Here is a 21,077-nt window from a genome sequence, read left to right on the forward strand (position 1 = left end):
CCTTAATTTACCCATTAGATGTCTATGAGGGACAGTGTCAAATGCCTTTGCAAAGTCCAAAAACACTATATCCACAGCGGCCCCTCTGTCTAGGCTTCTGCTTACCTCTTCATAAAAACAAATCAGGTTGGTTTGACAGCTTCTGTCCTTTGTAAAACCATGCTGGCTGTCACTTATAATACTATTTATTGTCACATAATTCTGTATATAGTCCCTCAATAGCCCCTCAAACATTTTCCCCATTTTCTCTCTGCTGTATTGTACTGAATTGTTACATATGTGAAATCAGGGGGAAGATCTGACTAATATTAAAGTGGAGGATGAAGAAGAAGAAGAGCGGATGAAGGGCGATCAACCGTGTAAGAGTGAAGTAGAGGAAGAAATTCAAGGAGGTGTTACCACAGGTAAGTAATGATGAATTTAAGTGAATTGGGAGGTTTAAGGTGAGGTTCTTCCTTAGTTCTACATTACAGTAACACGTCAGACATTGCAGGACCTGAGGGAGCTGTGACTGCACATAGAAGTTCTCTACAACGTGTTCTATGAATCCGGTCATGCACTGGGCTTAGCGTCAGTTTTTTAGGGTCACCTACTGCAATTAACATCTTCACTAACGGCCGAGATCTGAGAGAACTCAGTATAACCACTTAAGCACCACAATCCATGCTTATAGGGGCTCGCTTTGATGACTGTTATACCTTTATATGGCTCTACGATACTTGTAACTATAAGGCCACACAAGGTACACGATATTGTGTGAATTTTCCAGTACAAGCAAAGTAAATGAGATTTCAAGTAATTAAAGCTACATGTTCTAGACCAAATATGTATACAAAACATATAAAGTGTTATTTGTAGTGAACGAACAATAAAAAGCCAATTCATTAGTGCAAGATTGTCGTTAAAAACGTGGATGACCAGCATGTTTGTCAGGTAATGTAATGGTAGAAATATTGAAATAGTCATCACACAAATGTTTCAAGTAGTACACAGTAGTCTGCAATATATTTCTACATATTTTTATTGTGAAAAATAAAGAAAACATGAAAAAGTATACAAATTTGGTATCAACGTAATCAAACCAACCCATAGAATAATAGTACGGTTGAAAAAAGACACATGTCCAACAAGTTCAACCAAGGGATGGGAAAAAGGAAAGTAAACCGTGGGGAAAAAAGCAAAACAAAATGGAACAATTTCCATTTCTTTTTTGTTGCTTTCCCTTCCAATAAAAAAATAATAAAATCAATAAGTTATAAGTACCCCAAAATGGTGCCATCGAGAAACGCAAATCCTGCAGAACACAAGCCCTCAAACAGCTCCCTCAATGGAAAAATAAAAAAAGTAATGGCTGTTGGAATGCGAAGTTAAAATAATAAAAAAATTGGTAGTCCTTAACCACTAGGCGCACCAGGACGCAACTGTACGTCCTGGTGGGAAGTCTCTTCGCGCACCAGGATGTACAGTTACTGCGTGGTTGTCGGTGACCGTGTGCAACGGGAACCGGGACATCCGCTGTTTCCGACAGCAGAACCTCCACTCTTGCTGGCCATCGTTCCATCGCCGCTGATTTCGGCAATTAACCCCTTTAAAGGCAGCAATCGATTGTGATCGATGCATTTAAGGGGTTTACAGCAGATCAGAAGCCACCACGATGCAATGGCGGGGGTTTTCCGATTGTTGGGATGGCAACCGTAGGCCAGACAATGGCCTCCGGGTCTGCCATGTACGGAAGCCTATGAGGACCAGCCTCTGGCTGGTCCTTATAGGCTTCCTGTCAGAGTGACAGGCAGTCACTGAGTGGCTCCTGATGCACACTGTCAATGACCGTGTGCATCGGGAACAGGGAGGTCAGCTGACACTCCACTGTTGCTGGCCAGCGGTCCATGTACGGAAGCCTATGAGGACCAGCCGGAAGCTGGTCCTCGTAGGCTTCCTGTCGGAGTGACTCACGTCACACTGACAGAATACATTACACTACGTAGGTAGTGTAATGTATTCTAGCAGCAATCAGTGCTGTAGGTGTTCAAGTCCCCTAGTGGAATAAAAACAGGAAGTAATTAATGTTTTATAAAAGTGTAAAAATAAAAGTTGTAAGTTAAAAAAACAAAAACGTCTTTTTTTTTTTTTTCCCCACTATAATCTTAGTCTTTTATTATAGGAAAAAAATGAAACTGTTAAAAAAAAAAAGTACACATATTTGGTATCACAGTGTTTATAACAACCCAAACTATAATGTTATTTTTGGCGCACGGCGAACACCACAAAAAAATGTATCTATTTTTTTGGTCACCCCCCCCCCCCCTCCCAAAATATAGAATAAAAAGTGATAAAAAAAATCGCATGTACCTCAAAATGGTACCAATGAAAACTACAACTTGTCCTACGACAAATAAGCCCCCACACAGCTCAGGTGGAGAAAAAAATAAAAATGTTCGGTCTCTCAGAATATGGTGATGCAAAATGTACAGAACGTTCCAAAAGCAGATAATATTGGGAACCATTTATCAGTGCGACACTGGCCACACATCTGCGGATTATTATTTATTTACTGCATTATTATACCCTCTTATTATGCCATGATGTACTCCGCACAGATTACATATGCCCCACATTACAAACTGAAAGACCAGTAAAACCCCAAACAGAACTATTAGGCTGGGTTCACACGAGCACATTAACGTCCGTAATGGACGGACGTATTTCGGCTGGAAGTCCCGGACCGAACTCAGTGCAGGGAGCCGGGCTCCTAGCATCATAGTTATGTACGATGCTAAGAGTCCCTGCCTCTCTGCAGGACAACTGTCCCGTACTGTAATCATGTTTTCAGTACGGGACAGTAGTTCCACGGAGAGGCAGGGACTCCTAGCGTCGTGCATAACTATGATGCTAGGAGCCCGGCTCCCTGCACTGAGTTCGGTCCGGGACTTCCGGCCGAAATACGTCCGTCCATTACGGACGTTAATGTGCTCGTGTGAACCCAGCCTTACCAAGCAAAATCTGCGCTCCAAAAGCCGAATGGTGCTCTTTCCTTTCTGAACCCTACAGCGTGCCCAAACACAAGCTTACGTCCACAGATATGGCATCGTCATACCCGGGAGAACCTGCTTAACATTTTATGCAGTATTTGTCTTCAGTGGCACAAACTGGGCACAACATATTGTGCACTAAAATGGCATAACAGTGGAAAATTGCAATTTTCAATTTGCACCGTCCGCTACGCATTAACCCATTCGCGCACCATGACGTAATACCACATCATGGTGTGGGGGGTGATGTATGGAGCGGGCTCACGTGCTGAGCTGCTCCATACACTGCTGTTTTATTGCAGCTGGGACTAACGGACAGGAGCAGCGATCCCGCAGTTACAGAAGCCTGTAAAAATGTAAATATACTTCAACACATTGGTATTGCAGTGTATTGTACCAGCGATCTAACAAAGTCCCTTAGGGGGCATAATAAAATGTGTAAAAAAAAGTTAGTCATTAGTAGTGAAAAAAAATATATATTAACCCCTTCCCTCCGCAGCCATTTTTAGGATTTGACTTTTGTTTTTTCCTCCCCACTTTCCAAAAGCCATAACTTTTTTGCGGGACGAGTTGTAGATTTTCACAGCACCATGTTTTGTACCATATAATGTAGTGGGAAACGAGAAAAAAAATATATGTGGGGTGGAATAGGAAAAAAACAGCGATTCCTCAACATTTTGGGTGGTTTTGTTGTTACGGCGTTCACCATACGGTAAAAATGGCATGTTAACTTTATTCTGCGGGTCAATACGATTACAGCGATACCAAATTTATATCGATTTCATTATGTTTTACTAGTTTTACAAGGAAAAAACGGATTGTTAAAAATAAAATTTGAGTTTTGTCGCCACATTCTGAGAGCCATAACTTTTTTATTTTTCTGTCGATTTAGCCGTGTGAGGACTTATTTTTTGCGGGGCGAGCTATAGTTTCTATTGGTACCATTTTGATCACTTTTTATTTCATTATTTGTCGGAGATGAAGGGACCAAAAATCGGCAATTCTGATGTTTTTAATTTTTTACGGCGTTCATCGTGCGGACTAAATAATGATATATTGTAAAAGGTTTTGTTTTTTTGAGCTTTTAATTTTTTTATTTATTAAAAAAACTTTATTTAACTTTTTTTGTAAACTTTTTTTTTAATTGACTTTAACCAGCGATCATTAGATCGCATGCACGATATATTGCAATACTAATGTATTGCAGTATATCGTGATTTTGACAGTCTCCTATGAAGCCCGGCCGGAGGCAGGGCTTCATAGGAGTACAAAGATGGCCCCCTGTCTTTAGTCAATTAAATGCTGCGATCGCTATTGAACGTGGCATTTAACGGGTTAAACAAGCTGGATCGCGCTCGAACTGGATCCCGCTCGTTACCCGGAAGTGTCTGCTATAACACACAGCCCACAGACTCGCTCTATAGAAGCACGGGAAGACTGCTGACTTGACAGTTGTCCAGAAGACAGTTATTGACACCCTCCACAAGGAGGGTAAGCCACAAAAGGACATTGCTAAAGAAGCTGCTGTTCACAGAGTACTGTATCCAAGCATATTAATGGAAAGTTGAGAGGAAGGAAAATGTGTGGTAGAGAAAGGTGCACAAGCAACAGGTATAACCGCAGCCATGAAGAGGTTGTCAAGAGAAGGCCATTCAAAAATCTGGGGGAGATTCACAAGCAGTGGACTGCTGCAGGAGTCAGTGCTTCAAGAGCCACCACACACAGACGTATCCAGTAGCCTATTGAACCAGACTGTTGGACCATTTAAAGGCTTAGGAAACCTTCGCAGGTGTTTTGGGTTGATTAGCTGGTTAGTGTGTCACATCATGAGTCTACAATCTTTAAATTTTACCCAATATTGTAATTTTCTGAGAGACAAAATGTTTGGTTTTCATTAACTGTTCGTCATAATCATCAACATTAAAAGAAAAGAATGCTGGAAATAGATCACTCTGTGTGTAATGAATCTATATAATATGAGTTTCACTTTTTGAATTGAATTACTGAAATAAATTGACTTTTTTATATTCTAATTCATGGAGGAGGACTAGTACAAGGCCCTCAAAGCCACTTCAGAACTGAAATAGTCCCTTAAAAAAGTAGCCTTTTGAAATGTTCTTGAAAATGTGAGAAATTTGCTTCTTAACCCCTTAAGGACGCAGCCTAGTTTGGGCCTTAAGGCTCAGAGACCATTTTTCAAATCTGACATATTTCACTTTATGTGGTAATAACTTCGGAATGCTTAAACCTATCTAAGCGATTCTGAGATTCTTTTCTTGTGAGACATTGGGCTTTATGTTAGTGGTAAAATTTGGTCGATTTATATTTAGTGTTTATTTGTGAAAAATTGCAAAATTTAGAAAAAATAGCATTTTTAACATTTCCCCTATGTTTACTTTAGATTGGCATTGTTTTTTGAGCATTCTTTTTTTGAACATTCTTTTATTTTTCTTGGACGTTACAAGGTTTAGAACACAAACCGCAATTTCTCATATTTTGAAGAATTTTCAAAAGCCTTTTTTTTAAGGTACCTGTTTAGTTCTGAAGTGGCTTTGAGGTGCCTATGTATTAGAAACCCCCATAAAACACCCCATTTTAAATACTAGACCCCTCAAAGTATTCAAAACAGCATTTTGAAGTTTCGTTTAACCCTTTATGCATTTCACAGAAATTAAAGCAAAGTGGAGGTGACATTTGCAAATTTCATTTTTCTTGCTGAATTTCAATTTTATTCAATTTTTTTTTCTGTAACACAGAAGGTTTTACCAGAGAAACACTACTAAATATGTATTGCCCAGATTCTGCAGTTTTTAGAAATGTCCCACATGTGACTCTAGTGTGCTCGTGGACTAAAACACAAACCCCAGAAGCAAAGAAGCACCTAGTGCATTTTGGAGCCTCTTTTTTATTAGAATATATTTTAGGCAGCATGCCAGGTTGAAGAGGTGTTGAGGTGCCAAAACAGTAGGAATCCCCCAAAAGTGGGGATTTGACCCCACAGTTTTTACACAGCACGTATTTGAATTGGGCTGTGAAATTAAAAAAATGAAATTTTTTCCAATAAAATTAAATTTTTTCATCAACATTTCTTATTTTCACAGGGAACAAAATACCCCATTTTGTTGCCCAATTTCTCCTGAGTGCAGCATTACCCCATTTGTGGCGACAAACTGCCGTTTGAACCCATGGGAGGCCTGAGAAGGGAAGGAGCGCTGTGTGTTCTTTGCAGTGCAGATTTTGCTGGATTGATTTTCGGTGCCATGTCGCATTTGCAGAACCCCAGAGGTATCAAAGCAATGGAAACCCACCAGAAGTGACTCCATTTTGGAAACTACACCCCTCAAGGAATTAATTTATGGGTGTTGTGACCATTTAGAGCCCACAGTTTTTACACAGAATTTATTTGAATTGGGCTGTGAATTAAAGAAAATGTAATTTTTTTCCAATAAGTTGTAGTTTTGGCTCAAAATGTCTTATTTTCACAAGGAATAAAATACCCCATTTTGTTGCCCAATTTCTCCTGAGTGCGGCAATACCCCATTTGTGGTGATAAACTGCTGTTTGGGCCCATGGGAGGGCTCAAGAAGGAAAGGACCACCATTTTGCCTACTGGGGATTTTCTGGTGCTAAGTCATGTATGCAGAAGCCCCTGAGGTACCAGTACAGTTGAAACACCTGAGAAGTGACCCCGTTTTAAAAACTACACCCCTTAAGGCATTCATCTAGAGGTGTAGTGAGCATTTTGACCGGAGACATACACCCCATGAACTGTAATGTTGGGTCTCCTGAGTTTGGCAATACCCTCAATGTGGCTGTTATCAGCTGCCTGGGCACACCGCAGGGCTCAGAAGGGAAAGATGAGGGGGATAAGCTGTGCGGAGTGCATCATGGTAAGTAAAACTGGGGTAGATTGAAAATCAAGAGATGTATGATAAAATTTAAAACACTCTTTCATACAGAGCCTTAGTTTTTCAGGACACGTGTCACATTGGTATATGGTGTCCTTCCTTATCCCCCTCTTATAGCAGACTTTGCACCTCTTTTGACTTTTTCCCTTCTTGTCGGTTTTGGGAACTTCTCCTTGAAAGTGTTGCCCTGGTACGTTCCAGGAAAGTTCACCTCTGGCCTGTACATCGACGTATCACGTACGCATTGTTCAATGCCATCTGTATGATGTGCACGGCCAGCTTCTTATACCACACCGCATGGCGCTGTAGCGCCTCAGGACTTAATCTGACAAGTCCACCCCTCCCATGTACTTATTGTAGTCCAGGATGCAGTCTGGTTTTTACTGGTACCTCGTACAGGTACATGGGTACTGGAGTGGGCATGTATTGTTGTCAATACAAGGATATCTCTCTTGTCCTTGTACGTGACACACAATATGTTGCTGCTAGATTGTGCCCTGCTCTCACCCCTTCTGAGTGTTTGCCCAAGCAGAGTCTTAGGGAGGCCTCTCAGATTTCTTCTAGCAGTGCTGCATGCTGCAGTACTTCTGGAAGCGAGGCACTTGAAGAGTGAGACGCTGGTATACAAATTATCCAGGTAGAGGTGGTAACCATGGTCCAGCAGTGGGTGCACCAAATCCCACACAATTTTTGCATTAACTCCCAGTAAGGGCGGCATTCTGGGTGCTGAATACTGGTGTCCTTCCTGTCATATATCCTAAATTTGTAGGTTTACCCTGATGCACTCTCGAACAGCTTATACATCTTCACACCATACCTTGCCCTCTTACCCGGCGGGTACTGGCGGAATTGAAGCCTCCATTTAAAATGTACCAAGGACTCATCAATAGAAATACACTTCTCGGTGGTGAATGCTTGGGAAAACCGGGCACTGAAATGGTCTAATAGGGGTCTCTGTTTATACAAACGGTTAAAACTGGGGTCATCTCGGGGTGGGCACTGCTCATTGTCAGTATAATATAAGAAGCGAAGAATTGGCTCATTATTTTTTTTTTTTAGGTTCCAGTTCTGTTCTGAAGTTGCTTTGCTGGGCCTATATATTAGACACCCCCATCAAACACCACATTTTAGAAACTAGATCCCTCAAAGTATTCACAACCGCATATAGAAAGCTTATTAACCCTTTAGGTGTTTCACAGGAATTTAGCGCAAAGTAGAGGTGAAATTTACATATTTATTTTTTTCGTCAGAAAATTCTTTTTATACCATTTTTTCTATAACACAGAAGGTTTTACCAGAGAAACGCAACTCAATACTTATTGCCCAGATTCTGCCGTTTTGAGAAATATCCCACATGTGGCCCTAGTGCGCTAATGGACTGACACCGGCCTCAGAAGCAAAGGCGCACCTAGAGGATTTGTGAGCCCTCCTTTTTATTAGGCACCATGTCTGTTTTGAAGAGGTCTTGTGGTGCCAAAACAGTGGAAACCCCCCAAAAGTGACCCCATTTTGGAAACTAGACACCTTGAGGAATTCATTGTAGTTTTCATGGGGTACATGCGGCTTTTTGATCAGTTCTTATTCTATTTTTAAGTGGCGTGGTGACTAAAAAACAGCAATTCTACTATTGTTATTTATTCAATTTTTATTTTATTTTTTTACAGCGTTCACCGTGCACTATAAATGACATATTCACTTTATTCTGCGGGGCGATACGATTACGGCGATACCATATGTTTATTTTTTTTTTTTATGGCATTTGCACAATAAAATATTTTTTGTAATAAATCATTTACTTTTTGTGTTACCTTATTCTAATAGCCATAACTTTTTTTATTTTTCCATCAAGAAAGCCGTGCGAGGACTTGTTTTTTGCATAATGAACTGTAGTTTCGATGAGGACCATTTTTAGGTACATGCGACTTTTTGATCTCTTTTTATTCAATTTTTTAGGAGGTGAGGTAACCAAAAAATTGTGATTTTGGTATGGTTTATTATTATTTTCTTTTATGGCGTTTACCGTGCGGGATAAATAACTAAATAATTTTGTATTTCAGGCTGTTACGGACGCGGCGATACCAATTATGTATAGTTTATTTGTTTATTTTAATAATAAAGACTGATAAGGGAAAAGGGGGATTTTTACTTTGATCACTTTTAAAACTTTTATTTTCTTATTTTTGCACAACTTTTTTTTTTACTTTGTCCCTCTAGGGGACTTGAGGGCAGGAGGCCCTGATCGCAATTCTAATACACTGCACTACATGCGTAGTGCAGTGTATTAGAGCTGTCAGCTATTCACTGACAGCAAGCATAGTAGGTCCTGACTCTGTCAGGACCCACTTGGTTTCCGTCGATGGCGTAGCCGGAGTCCTTTGTTAGGACTCTGGTTGCCATAGTAGCCATCGCCGCCCGCTATCATGTAACGGGCCGTCGATGGCAGTTTAACCCCTAAGAAGCCGCGATCGCTATTGAACACGGCTTCTGAGGGGTTAAATCTGCGGGGACCACCGCTATCGGTCCCTGCATATTGAGCTGTGATAGCTGCTGTTTCCGACAGCAGGCTATCACAGCTCATGAACACGCCACGCGCGAACGGCGCCGCGTTTCATCCATGACATACTATTATGTCATGGAGCACGAACGATGCAGTTACCATGATATAATAGTATGTCCTGGAGCGTTAAGGGGTTAAGTTGTAAGCCTTGTAATGTCCTAGAAAATAAAAGGACATTCAAAAAACAATGCAAACATAAAGTAGACATATGTGACATTTTAACTAGTAACTATTTTGTGTGGTATTACTATTTGTTTTACAAGCAGATACATTTATGTTTAGAAAAATGCAAAGTTTTGCTAATTTTCGCAAAATTTTAGTGTGTTTCACAAATAAATATTGAATTTATTGAGCACATTTTTTTAACTAAAATAAAGTACAATATGTCACGAGAAAACAGTCTCAGAATCACTTGGATAGGTAAAAGCATTCTAATGTTATTACCACATGAAATAACACGTCAGATTTGAAAAAATCGGCTGTGCCACAAGGCCAAAACAGGCTGCGTCCACAAGATGTTAAGCAGTTAAGGCCAAAATTTGTAAAGGGTTAAATATTGTATAAAACAGTACACCATTATAAACAATTCCTTAATATACATAATCACATTATTATGACCACCTCCTATTTGCGACGTCAGCAGCGTGTAGCTCATGAAGGAAATTAAGTGTAGTGGACTGGCTTGGTGTGAGATAGGCTGTCTGAACACATTTCACTTGTTGCCATGGGCAAAAAGGGGCAATTTATTAGAATTTCAAAATGGATTTCACAAACAGCGCAGTTTATGACCTGTATTCGTGCTGCCGTGGTGAAAGTGTATCGTGAGTGGACAAGTGGCACCCAATGTGGAAACTGTGGAGCACCACGTGCCATTGATGTGAGAGGTGGAGCAGCTGCCCGTGAAAATCAACCAGGGGGCTACCGGATGTGTGTCCAAAACAACATTTCAGCGAACCCTACTGCGATATTAACTTCTCCTATTCTAATAAAGGTGCATTGGAAAAAAAGGATTCAATTTGCACTTCAGTATCGGAATTGGACCACCGATGATTGGCAAAGGGTTGCCTTCTCCGATGAGTGACGTTTTCTGCTTAATCGAACGGATGGACGTTGGCGTGTCAGGCGAGAAACATTAGAGAACAAACACCCTGCAACCATTGCTGGAAGAACACAAGCCGGTGGCGGCAGCGTTATGGGCTGGGGAATTCTTTCATGGCATTCTTTGGGCCCACTCACCCATGTGGAAGGCACTCTCTTAACCGAATTAGGTATGAATCAATCGTTGCAGATCACGTCCACCCATACATTCTGTTTGTCTTTCCTGGGGCAGATGGAATCTTCCAGCAAGACTATTCGACATGTCACATGGCTAGAAGTGTCCGACAGAGGTTGGAAGAGCACGACCAAGACTTCCAGGTACTTCCCTGGCAGCCTAAATTGTCAGACTTGAACCTAATTGAGCATCTGTGGACCACCTCGATCATCTTGTTTGCTCTATGGATCCTCCCCCACGCACCCTCCAGCAAATTTGGGATACACTGCAGTCAGCATTACTCCAGATACCTGAGACAACCTACCAGCAACTTTTATTGAGTCACTCCCAACCCATTTAGCTTCTGTCCGTGTTGCACACAGCAGTTACTCTGGATATTAGCTGGTGGTCATAATAATGGGACTCGACTGTATATATTTTGTGGATATTTTCCATCAGACAAAAATGCTTTCAAAGCAGCTACACCACAAAACAGTGGGATTCTCCTGCCCCAGATTACATACATTCTTGAAATCCAGACAAACATCTAAAATAAAGTCGATTCACAGGTGGAAATGGGCATTCAGCAGGGATTCATATTTGAAGTAGTGGAAGTGCTGTTGGAAATTCTCTCGGCAGTAAGGGTAAGGGAAATTCTCTAAGCAGTAAGGGTACTGACTACTGTCTTCAGCAGCTCTATAGAAATAAATTTAGGGGGCATGGCTTTGACATGGCTGTGTGAGGACGCACACTCTCAATGCTCTGCGCCTGACCACACAAAAAACTGCATGCCATGACGAAGAGGAGGGATGGCAAGAGTCTCTCGGTGGACCCCCATTCATCCTTCATTGGCAGATTCTTGTGTTCCCTGCCGGACCAACCACATCAGCAGCGCTCTCTAGTTCCGATGGCGGCACTAGGCCACAACTCGCCAGCTGCTCAGGTACCTTCGACTCACAGCAGTGCCTCCCAACCACCACCGTTACCACTGCTCGACATGACAGATTCCGTGGAGCATGGCTGAGTGCCCACTTCGCGTGAGCACTTGGCCCGCCAGCATGCATCCCTAGGGGTCTTTACTCCGCTCCAGATCGCGGCGCCCATTTTCCAAGGCGACACACAAGAGGACGCTGACGTTTTGGCCTCAAGGTAATGGGCTAATAGAGCAGCGCCATCTTTACCCGCCACCTGTCAGATACCTCCTCTGGAGGACCTGTTTTCACTCTCCGAGGTGTCACCACTTCCTCTCAAGATAAGGGAGGTCGGTAGACCGTTTCACCCCCCTCCCTACCACCCTCCATGGACACGCTGACAGAACCATGGGAAATGGTACCGGCATTGCCCACACGGTCGGATCTTGGGTAGCAACTCTCTCACGTTGCGGAAAAGCTTGACAAGGCCATACAGGCAGTAAACCACACAGCCACTCTCTATCTGAATGGGTCTTTATGCTGGAACGACAAAACTCATTGATTTCCTCAGATGTCTTTATAAAATCTCACACCCTGGAAACTCTTGATAACCAAATGTGGGACTTTTCCTTGCACTACGATGATGTAGAAAATAGGGGAGATGCAAACATTTTAGGGGCTTTTCTGAAATTGTGTCCTCGGAAAGTTTACATGCCACAGTGGTTACTTCATCAAGGTACTGGATAGGCCGAGGGACTTGGCCATTGAGCTTGCTAGAGTGCACAGCCTGATGGTCCCTAGGACGAGAGACACCAATCGTCCATGAGATGTGATTTACAGAGTTCATTTTTATAAACGGAAGAAGGATACTGCAAGGAGAGCATGGGAGAAAGGTGCTGTACCCTACAACGGAACAGAGGTCACTCTCTTGCCTGACGTCTCTAGGCTCACACTTTACATACGCAGGATTTTACGTCCATGGTTGGATGCAAATAAATCTGATTGTATGACATAGATGGGGTCATCTCTTTCATGCCATCTCCCGGAAGTTGAACATGTGGTCAGATCTTTGGACAATATAGAAGGGGCTTTCTGCTTTCTGGAGATACCATCAGTTCCTGTACCTGATCTATCTCAAACACCTGAGCTGGCAATTCCTGGATTCTGCTCGCCTGGTCCCTCTACCCCCTAGGGATGGCCCTGGCAGAGGTCGGATGCCTGCTAGATGTTCCCCACACAGGGAGTGATTTTCTGGACTGGAGTTGTGATCTACTGCGCTCTCCCTTCCTGATTTTTGTCCGGGAGAGTTGACTATGACTATGGCTGTATGAATTTTGTTTATGCTGACTATCTCATTGATTTGTGACTTACTACATCTCTTGAGGTCCTGTTCCCTGTATTATCAGTAGTACTACCTGGGTATTTGAAATGTAAGCTTTAGGGCTTGGCCCTTAGCTGAAGCCTGTCGCTCACTTTCCATCCTAGGTCTGGCTACCATGGGGTCCTAGCCTTGATCCTTTCAGTGCACCTTCTTATTTTTGGCCTTTTGGTTCTACTTGGGGCATTGGCGACCTTACCTGCGCTGCTTACCTTTGCCAGACACGCTCTGGCCCATCTGTAGGATGGTCTTTCCCCAGTTACACCTGTTGGCATTTCTCAGCTGAGTATGAGTCAGCGTAGACTTGGTCTCTCCTATACTGGATTCCCTGCACCTCTTGGCTTTCTACTGACTGATATACAGGTTTTTTTTTCCCATAGATACATGTTGCCGTTATTTCATTGAACCGGTTGGGTCCGGAGTACATATCCATTCTTGCATTGTTGTCAGTCTATATTTCCCCACTAGGGTGTTGTTTTTTTGTGTTCTTTCTGTGGGCGAGTTTGTTCCTCTTCCCCTTGGGGAGACACAAACAACGACGGTATTGCGGAGTATTGGGCTCCAGTATTGGGCTGAGTAGCTTCAGACCACTGTAAGGTCTTCCTGTGAAGCGCTTTCTGTCTCTTTTTTTTCTTCTTCTTCTTTCTTCATCTCTCTGGGAAACTTTTTCTTCTCTCTCTCTCTCTCTCTCTCCTCCCTACCCCACCCTTTTCTTTTTTTACGGTATGTATAATATTACTATTGTTTCTCAATGCACAGAGTCTGAATATCCCCGGAAAAAAAAAGATCCTCCATTCTCCGCCGCATTGGAAGAAAAGAACACAGATGGCCTTCATTCTGGAGACCCACTTTTGTGCCTACTGCATCCCGGAAACTATCTGACATCCATTTTCCAGATGTCTACCACAGTGCCTCACCCAACTTTAAATCAAAGGGAGTTTTTATACTCGTTTCACGTTCTGTTCCTTGGGAACATCTTGAGACTCACATTAATGGAGGCGGTAGATAAATCTTTGTGAAAGGTAAGCTATTCAACATACTGACTACACTGGCCTCGTTTTATCTCCCTAATTTTGGGCAGATCACCTTGTTGGAAAGTACCCTGACGGAATTGGAGGAATTTCTGGAAGGCACTCTAATACTGGGTGGTAACGTGAACTTTACCCTTGAACCCCATTTAGACTCCTCCCGGGGACACGCTACTCTGTGCAGAACTGCCCATCGTCTTCGTCGGATTTTACATGAACATCATCTTGTAGATGCATGGAGGCTTCTTTTCTCTTCGACTAAAGATTATATGTTTTTTCCACAACACGTAACTCGTATTCCAGACTTAATTATTACTTTCTCCCTCATGCTCAACTGTCCTACCTCACGGTGTCAACTATAGGCGACAGTGCCTTTTCTGATCATTCCCTTATCATGCTAACTCTTTCATTCCCTACAGTCCACTGCCACGCATGGCACTAGCTTGTATCGGCTATGGCTCTGGCAGAAGTAAATAGAAACTTACAGGAATATTTTGCTAGTAATGCTACTCCAGACAGTGATCCTCTTTATGTATGCGAGGCTCATAAATATGTTATCTGGGGCTCCTTCATTAGGATTGTTTCCAGTTAAAAAAGAGAATGGATGGCTCATTTGACTAGTTTGTTGTCTCACATTCACACCCTAGAACAGACTAACAGACTCATAAGGCCCTGCTGGTTAGGGTCATTGGAGCGGAGCTCGGGCAGTTGCGGTTACAGGTGCGCTCACTTTGCATCAAAGGCTAAAGCCATACTGGCTAAATGTAGGTGCCACTTTTATGAATTTAGCAATAAACAAGGCAGGACTATCGCACGGCACTTAGGAAATCATAAGCTCGCACATTCATCCCTCATATCTCCTCATCCCAAAATAACTGCATCTTCCTCATGACACAACAGAAGCTTTTCATGCCTATTACCAGTCTCTGTATAATCTCCCCCGACCCCGATCAGCGTCTGATGGGAGGATTCGCTGGGAGAAGATCAACTCCTGTCTTCAGACATCGTGTCTGAGTGGCCTTCCTCAGGATATTCTTGACTCACTTGAGGCTCTTATAACTTTGGAGGAATTGGCATTGGCACTTAAAGATTCCCAAACAGGAAAGGCACCGGTCCCGACCATCTGCCCCTGGTGTACTATAAGACATTTTCTGCTCTGTTGTCCTCTCATTTTTTTGTGCCTTTTAATTTGCTTACATCTGGACGTGTTCTTCTGCAAGATACGCTTCAAGCTCATATTACGGTGATCCCAAAAGAAGGGAAGGACCCCTCCTTATGTCAAAATTATAGCCCCATCTAGTTATTAAATGTTGGTCTTAAGCTATAGGCTATTTCCTTTGCTTTAAAACATTATTCATGGAGACCAAGTGGGTTTTATGCCCATGCGGAAAGCTCGTAACAACACTACGAGAGCCATCAATTTCATTTACCAAGCCACTGCCTTAGCTCTGCTCATGTTTCTACTGTCTGCCGATGCAGACGAAGCATTATGCAGTGGATATTGAGTCTTTATTCTTCCTTATCGGCTTATTTAAAAGGCAAACAGTCCGAGACAAGGATGTCCCTTGTCCCCTCTTATAGTTATACTGTGCTTGGAACCATTTTTGTGCCATGTTCATTCCATTGCTGAGATAAGTGTCAGCTTATGCGGATGACCTACTCCTTTTTTTTTTCTCTCCTCTTGTTTCCTTGCCTAATGGCAGAGCTCAATAGCTACTCGATGCTGTCTAATTTTGAAATAAATTACCAAAAATCGGATGGCCTTAATGTTTTTTTGCTGCACTTTTTAGTATCTGACCTAGCTGAGTCCTTCTCCTTTAGGTGGTCATGGGACTTCCACAAATATGTAAGCATTCTACTCACCGGTGACCTTTTCCGCCTTTTATGCGGTGAATTATTCTCCTCTTCGTCAACGCATAAAGACTGATTTAGAATCCTGGACAAAAAGAACATTTACTTGGTTTGGTCGTTGTTCTATTTTTAAAATGAACACCTTCCCTAGGATTTTTTATTTTTTCCAAGCAATGCCCATTCACATTCCTTGAGCCTTTTTTCAAACTTTAATATCTATGCTGACTACATTTATATGGGCAGGGAAACCAGCCCGTATTGCCCGTTCTCTTCTTTTCCGACCTAAACATAATGGGGATATTGGCCTTCCGGACTTTTTTTCTTATCACCACGCCTCTCATTTGTTGTGGCTCATTGACTGGTGTAGACATGGGGACATTAAACAATGGGTACCTCGGGGGCATGGCTTGATGGCGAACCGGAAGGTCGCACATAGTGAGAGCTCCGCACAGTGCAGTGTATTGGATGCCATCTTTACTGCATTTCCTCCTGCACTCAGCACCCGTGGCGATATCTGTGGTCCCTGTTGTCACCAGCACGGTTGGACCCGTGAATTAGCCGTTTCGGGTGACTTTCTTCTTGCACCCTACCGCCAGACCTGAAGCCGTGGCCTAATTTTTCGGACGTCCACCACACCGCTGCATCTTATACAGCTCCTTTGGAGCACCAACGGCACCTAAAACCACCGGCCTAGGACTATAGGGTCGGTGTACTTGGTGAGCCCTGCTTACCAGCCTCAGAGAGGGCCTGATCGGCCATTACACAGTGGCTCACGCTGGTCGCGGCCGCCATTTTTATCCACCCATGCGGTCCTTCCCTGCACCATCTGCGGCCAGTCACCCTGGGACTGAATAGCACGACCTGGTGAGTCCCTTCCTCGGAGGCACCCTCCCCTCTGCATACAAGCCGTGTTGCCATTTGGGCTAACTGGCCTAGGTAATCTTTAACCATGCAGGCCCCCACCTGCAACAGCTGATCCAGACGCTCCCTGCCTTGTTGTACCCTGGAACTCACTGGGACAGTGCTGCTGAACCCCAGTTATACTGCAGCCCATCTTTGCTACCTGTGCGGTGCATGTGGACCCCCTATTCACCTGGACCACCCTCTTGCTCCAACTACCATATTGTGATTTGATGGTCTGATGTGTCCTGTGGCCTTATCCACACGTATTTCTCCTGTGCTGTAGACCAGACCGTTGCTCTGTTGCCAATATACCGTGTCAACCCTGTTTGTGGGTCACCTGCAAACGCACTATTTTTTGCTGACTTCTCCAACGGGTCCCCCTCCCCGATGATGAACCCCTTGGGTCCCTGTACCATCTTCATTTTCCTGTAATGTAACACTCTAACATTGTCTGAGTGCAGAATCCCCGCCGAGCGCTCCATACGCTCATTTTCACAGCTACTTACCTCTCAGCCATGGCGCCTCCGAAACCACACACTAAATCGGCCGCTTAGCTGGACCAATTTTGCAGAGCAGACTCCTTGGTGTCTACTCCTTCAACCTCACAGATCGCTGACCAAACCCCTGTGGATCCAGATCAGCCGGTCCCTATACTTTTGGACTCTAACCCTGACACATTAAAGGTACTGGCGGCCATTCGTTCATGTCAAACCACCCTTACAACACGTATCCAGGAAATTAAGGTTGATATTTCTCTTCTACGCCAGGATGCACAGCACACCAGAGAGAGGGTGACAGAGGTGGAAAATAGAGTCAGTACTTTGGAAGGCCAAGGCCCACCACTCGCTACACTGCATTTCAAATTATTATGCAAATGTTATTTTTCGCTGATTTTCCGAAATAGTCGGTGCAAATGACAGTCCATATAATCTTCAAGCCATCAACCATTGGAGTATAATGCAAATTTGATTGAACAAATCTCCTAATTATAACAGATTTTTTTTTAGAAGTAAAAAAACTCAAAATGCACTGTTTCAAATTATTATGCACAACAGAGATCAAAACATTTTAACATGGACGCTACAGACGCTATCCTTAGACTCACAAAAGAAAAAGGATCATTTCCGTATTCCAACTTACAGATCTCCGTTTACCCTGATTTCTCCATTGAGGTCCAGAAGAAGAGCGCTTTATTCCTCACTGCCAAGAAAAAGCTCAAAGAACTTTATCTCAAATACGCTATGATGTATCCTGCAAAAGTTCTGGTGGATGGCAAATCACATTTCTTCACCACTCCCCAAGAAGTCCTCAACTGGTTGGAAACTCATCCTCGTGGTCAAGCTGGTTACCCTCGTCATCCGGATGTCTAATTACTGACGTTTGTAGCTGTGTATCTCTACTGCCCCGCGGTTCCAAGCTTCTAGAACACTTCTAGTCTTTGACATTCTGTGAAGGCACTGTGGATCATTCGTTCACTGTATGGACAACTTCATTTTTCAGTATCCTTTTTCTACTGGGGACCCTTGCACCCTTCCTTCACATGCTATTTGATAGTTACTGTATGTAGTTTGTGCCACTGTTGTTGCAACTACTTTTGGTTTAAAGGAACAGTGTCATGGCAAATAATTTTTTAATATGTTAAAGATGTTAGTGCTGTAATAAAAACGTTTATATTCATTTGTGTGTTTGTGTTTTACTGTTTCTTATTTTTACACTTTTTCTTCCCTATGGGGGCTGCCATTTTTTGTTCCATTTCTGTGTGTGTCGATTAACGACACACACAGACATGGAGTACGGCAGCCACAGTCCCATAGGGACTGTGAACGGCTCCCGTCCCATTCACGTCCGTGTACGGCGTCTGTGTGGGAACTGCGCATGCGCCGCTCCCACACAGTCCTATTCGAAATTGGCGCCGTCCGGCGCCATTTTCCTGTGGACCGGAAGTCGCGGCCGGACTGTAATATTACTACTTCCGGTCGCGGCTTCCGGACTTGTGCACATGGAACAGCGGCAGCAAAGGGAGCGGACGGGCCGGAGGGAGCCGCGGCGGCAGGAGCAGGTAAGCGATTTCAATGTATGTTAGTGTTTGTGTGTGTTTACTACTGTATGTAAACCTACTACACTGTGGGTTACCTCAAAAAATGGCGACACACAGTGTAGGAGGTTAAACCTTTCAAACCCCTCGTTTATCCCGGCACTAGCCAGGATAAAGGAGGGGGGGGGATGCTGAGAGCTCACTAGAGCGAGAGCTTTTAACCCAATGTTGCAATGCTGCAATTTTGGGAACTAGCTCCAACTAGCTCCATCTAGTGACCAAAAATGAAAAATGGGTAGTATTATAAATTTGAAAAAATAAAAAAAATTTGAACAATGTTTAATCACCCACACACTAAATGTTTAAATTTTAAAAAAAAAACATGTTTTTGGGGCGACACCATGCCTTTAAGGAATCCAAGACTTCATGCCTGCGTTCATGATAGTATGGTGGGGGGGGGGGGGGATTTGTTTCCACCTGTTTTTTTTACGTTTGTTTCCACACTGAATATCACACTTCTAATATTTCCATGTCTCAGGTATTTTATGCTGCTCATATACTTGCCCGTCCTGAACGGCTCGGCCTGTGTTTGCACGTTGAATGTGAGAGTTCTTAACGACCGCATTATGAGAGCCCTTGTATTTCGGTATTTACAAAAACATGATTTGCGTTTGATATTATTTGCATTCAGGAGATCCACATGACGGATGACAGGCTCTGTCTACTGAATAGACCTTGGATTGATTGCTCATACCATTCCACATTCACTAATTTGGCCAGAGGTGTCTTACTATTGATAAAATGCTCTATTCACTTTCACCTGATAGATATGTTCCCTGACCCGAGTGGCAAATTCGTTCTGATACACTGTCTTCTTTATCATAAACCATTTCTCCTGCTAGTGGTTTATGTTCCTCCTCCCTTTTCCCTTGCAACTATTAATGCCATCGTGTTATTTGTGACCAGTCAACCGTCTGTGTCTAGTATATATACCGATAAGATACCAACAGAACAGGATACCAGCACAGAGTAATAGTCAAACGAGTGTACAGCAATGTTGCTGGACTATACAACATCTACTGTGTTGAATCCTAGGTAATAACCAAGATGACCTTGGTGCATCGATCAACAATTGACAGAAGATAAATCCAAGAAAATATGATCGACTAAAGCACATGAAGTTTATAGAACAATGTACAAAATTTTATTAGAATAAAAAACATGAAACAGTAAAAGTGGAACAGGGAATGAGTCACTCAATAAAAAGACATCAAATCGGTCGAAAAACCAGGTATGAATGTTACGAGAGTATATAAATAGTATACATATTATTGGAGCAGCAAAAGAGAATTGTATATAGTCTCGTGCACAGCTGTGTCTGATAGAGCCACAGTAAATTTGTGAAAAACCAGAAGAACATCCAATGACATCCAACAGATGTATACAATCCAGTACACCTATGTAAAGGTATGTGATATAAATTACATATAGGCGTGTGAGCGTAATAATTATCTGAGTGGACATAAAGGGTTAACGAGAACCGCAACCCATGATGTGGATGCTGCAAGATGAACACTGGAATGTCAAATGTATAAAGTGCATGGGCTCAAACAGACAGAAAGCAGACAGATGGAAGTAACCCTTTATGTCCACTCAGATAATTATTACGCTCACACGCCTATATGTAATTTATATCACATACCTTTACATAGGTGTACTGGATTGTATACATCTGTTGGATGTCATTGGATGTTCTTCTGGTTTTTCACAAATTTACTGTGGCTCTATCAGACACAGCTGTGCACGAGACTATATACAATTCTCTTTTGCTGCTCCAATAATATGTATACTATTTATATACTCTCGTAACATTCATACCTGGTTTTTCGACCGATTTGATGTCTTTTTATTGAGTGACTCATTCCCTGTTCCACTTTTACTGTTTCATGTTTTTTATTCTAATAAAATTTTGTACATTGTTCTATAAACTTCATGTGCTTTAGTCGATCATATTTTCTTGGATTTATCTTACGTCTGTGTCTAGTATCAGACTAGGTGATTTTATTTCCACCTGGGATAAGCATTTAGACAAGTTCCTCCGCCCTGGCCAAGATCCCGTATCTCCGGCTCCCTCCATCCCTGGAGAACTAGAAATCCTCTAACCCGACAATATTCTTGCTTCACTCCTCAATTTGAGATTTTATCTTGTATTGACTTAATGCCAG

General features: G+C 42.8%; 1 protein-coding gene across 2 annotated transcripts in view; it reads left to right on the forward strand.

Moving 5' to 3' along the window:
* Positions 1-21,077, forward strand: part of LOC142664555 (uncharacterized) — a 42,517-nt gene that overhangs the window by 16,520 nt on the left and 4,920 nt on the right. For both annotated transcript variants that reach the window (XM_075843745.1, XM_075843813.1), the window contains one exon: positions 290-404. In XM_075843745.1, the coding sequence (XP_075699860.1) occupies positions 290-404 (115 nt within the window). The remainder of the gene's footprint in view (positions 1-289; positions 405-21,077) is intronic.

Source organism: Rhinoderma darwinii, chromosome 1 (assembly GCF_050947455.1).
Source record: "Rhinoderma darwinii isolate aRhiDar2 chromosome 1, aRhiDar2.hap1, whole genome shotgun sequence".
Lineage (NCBI taxonomy): Eukaryota > Metazoa > Chordata > Amphibia > Anura > Rhinodermatidae > Rhinoderma > Rhinoderma darwinii.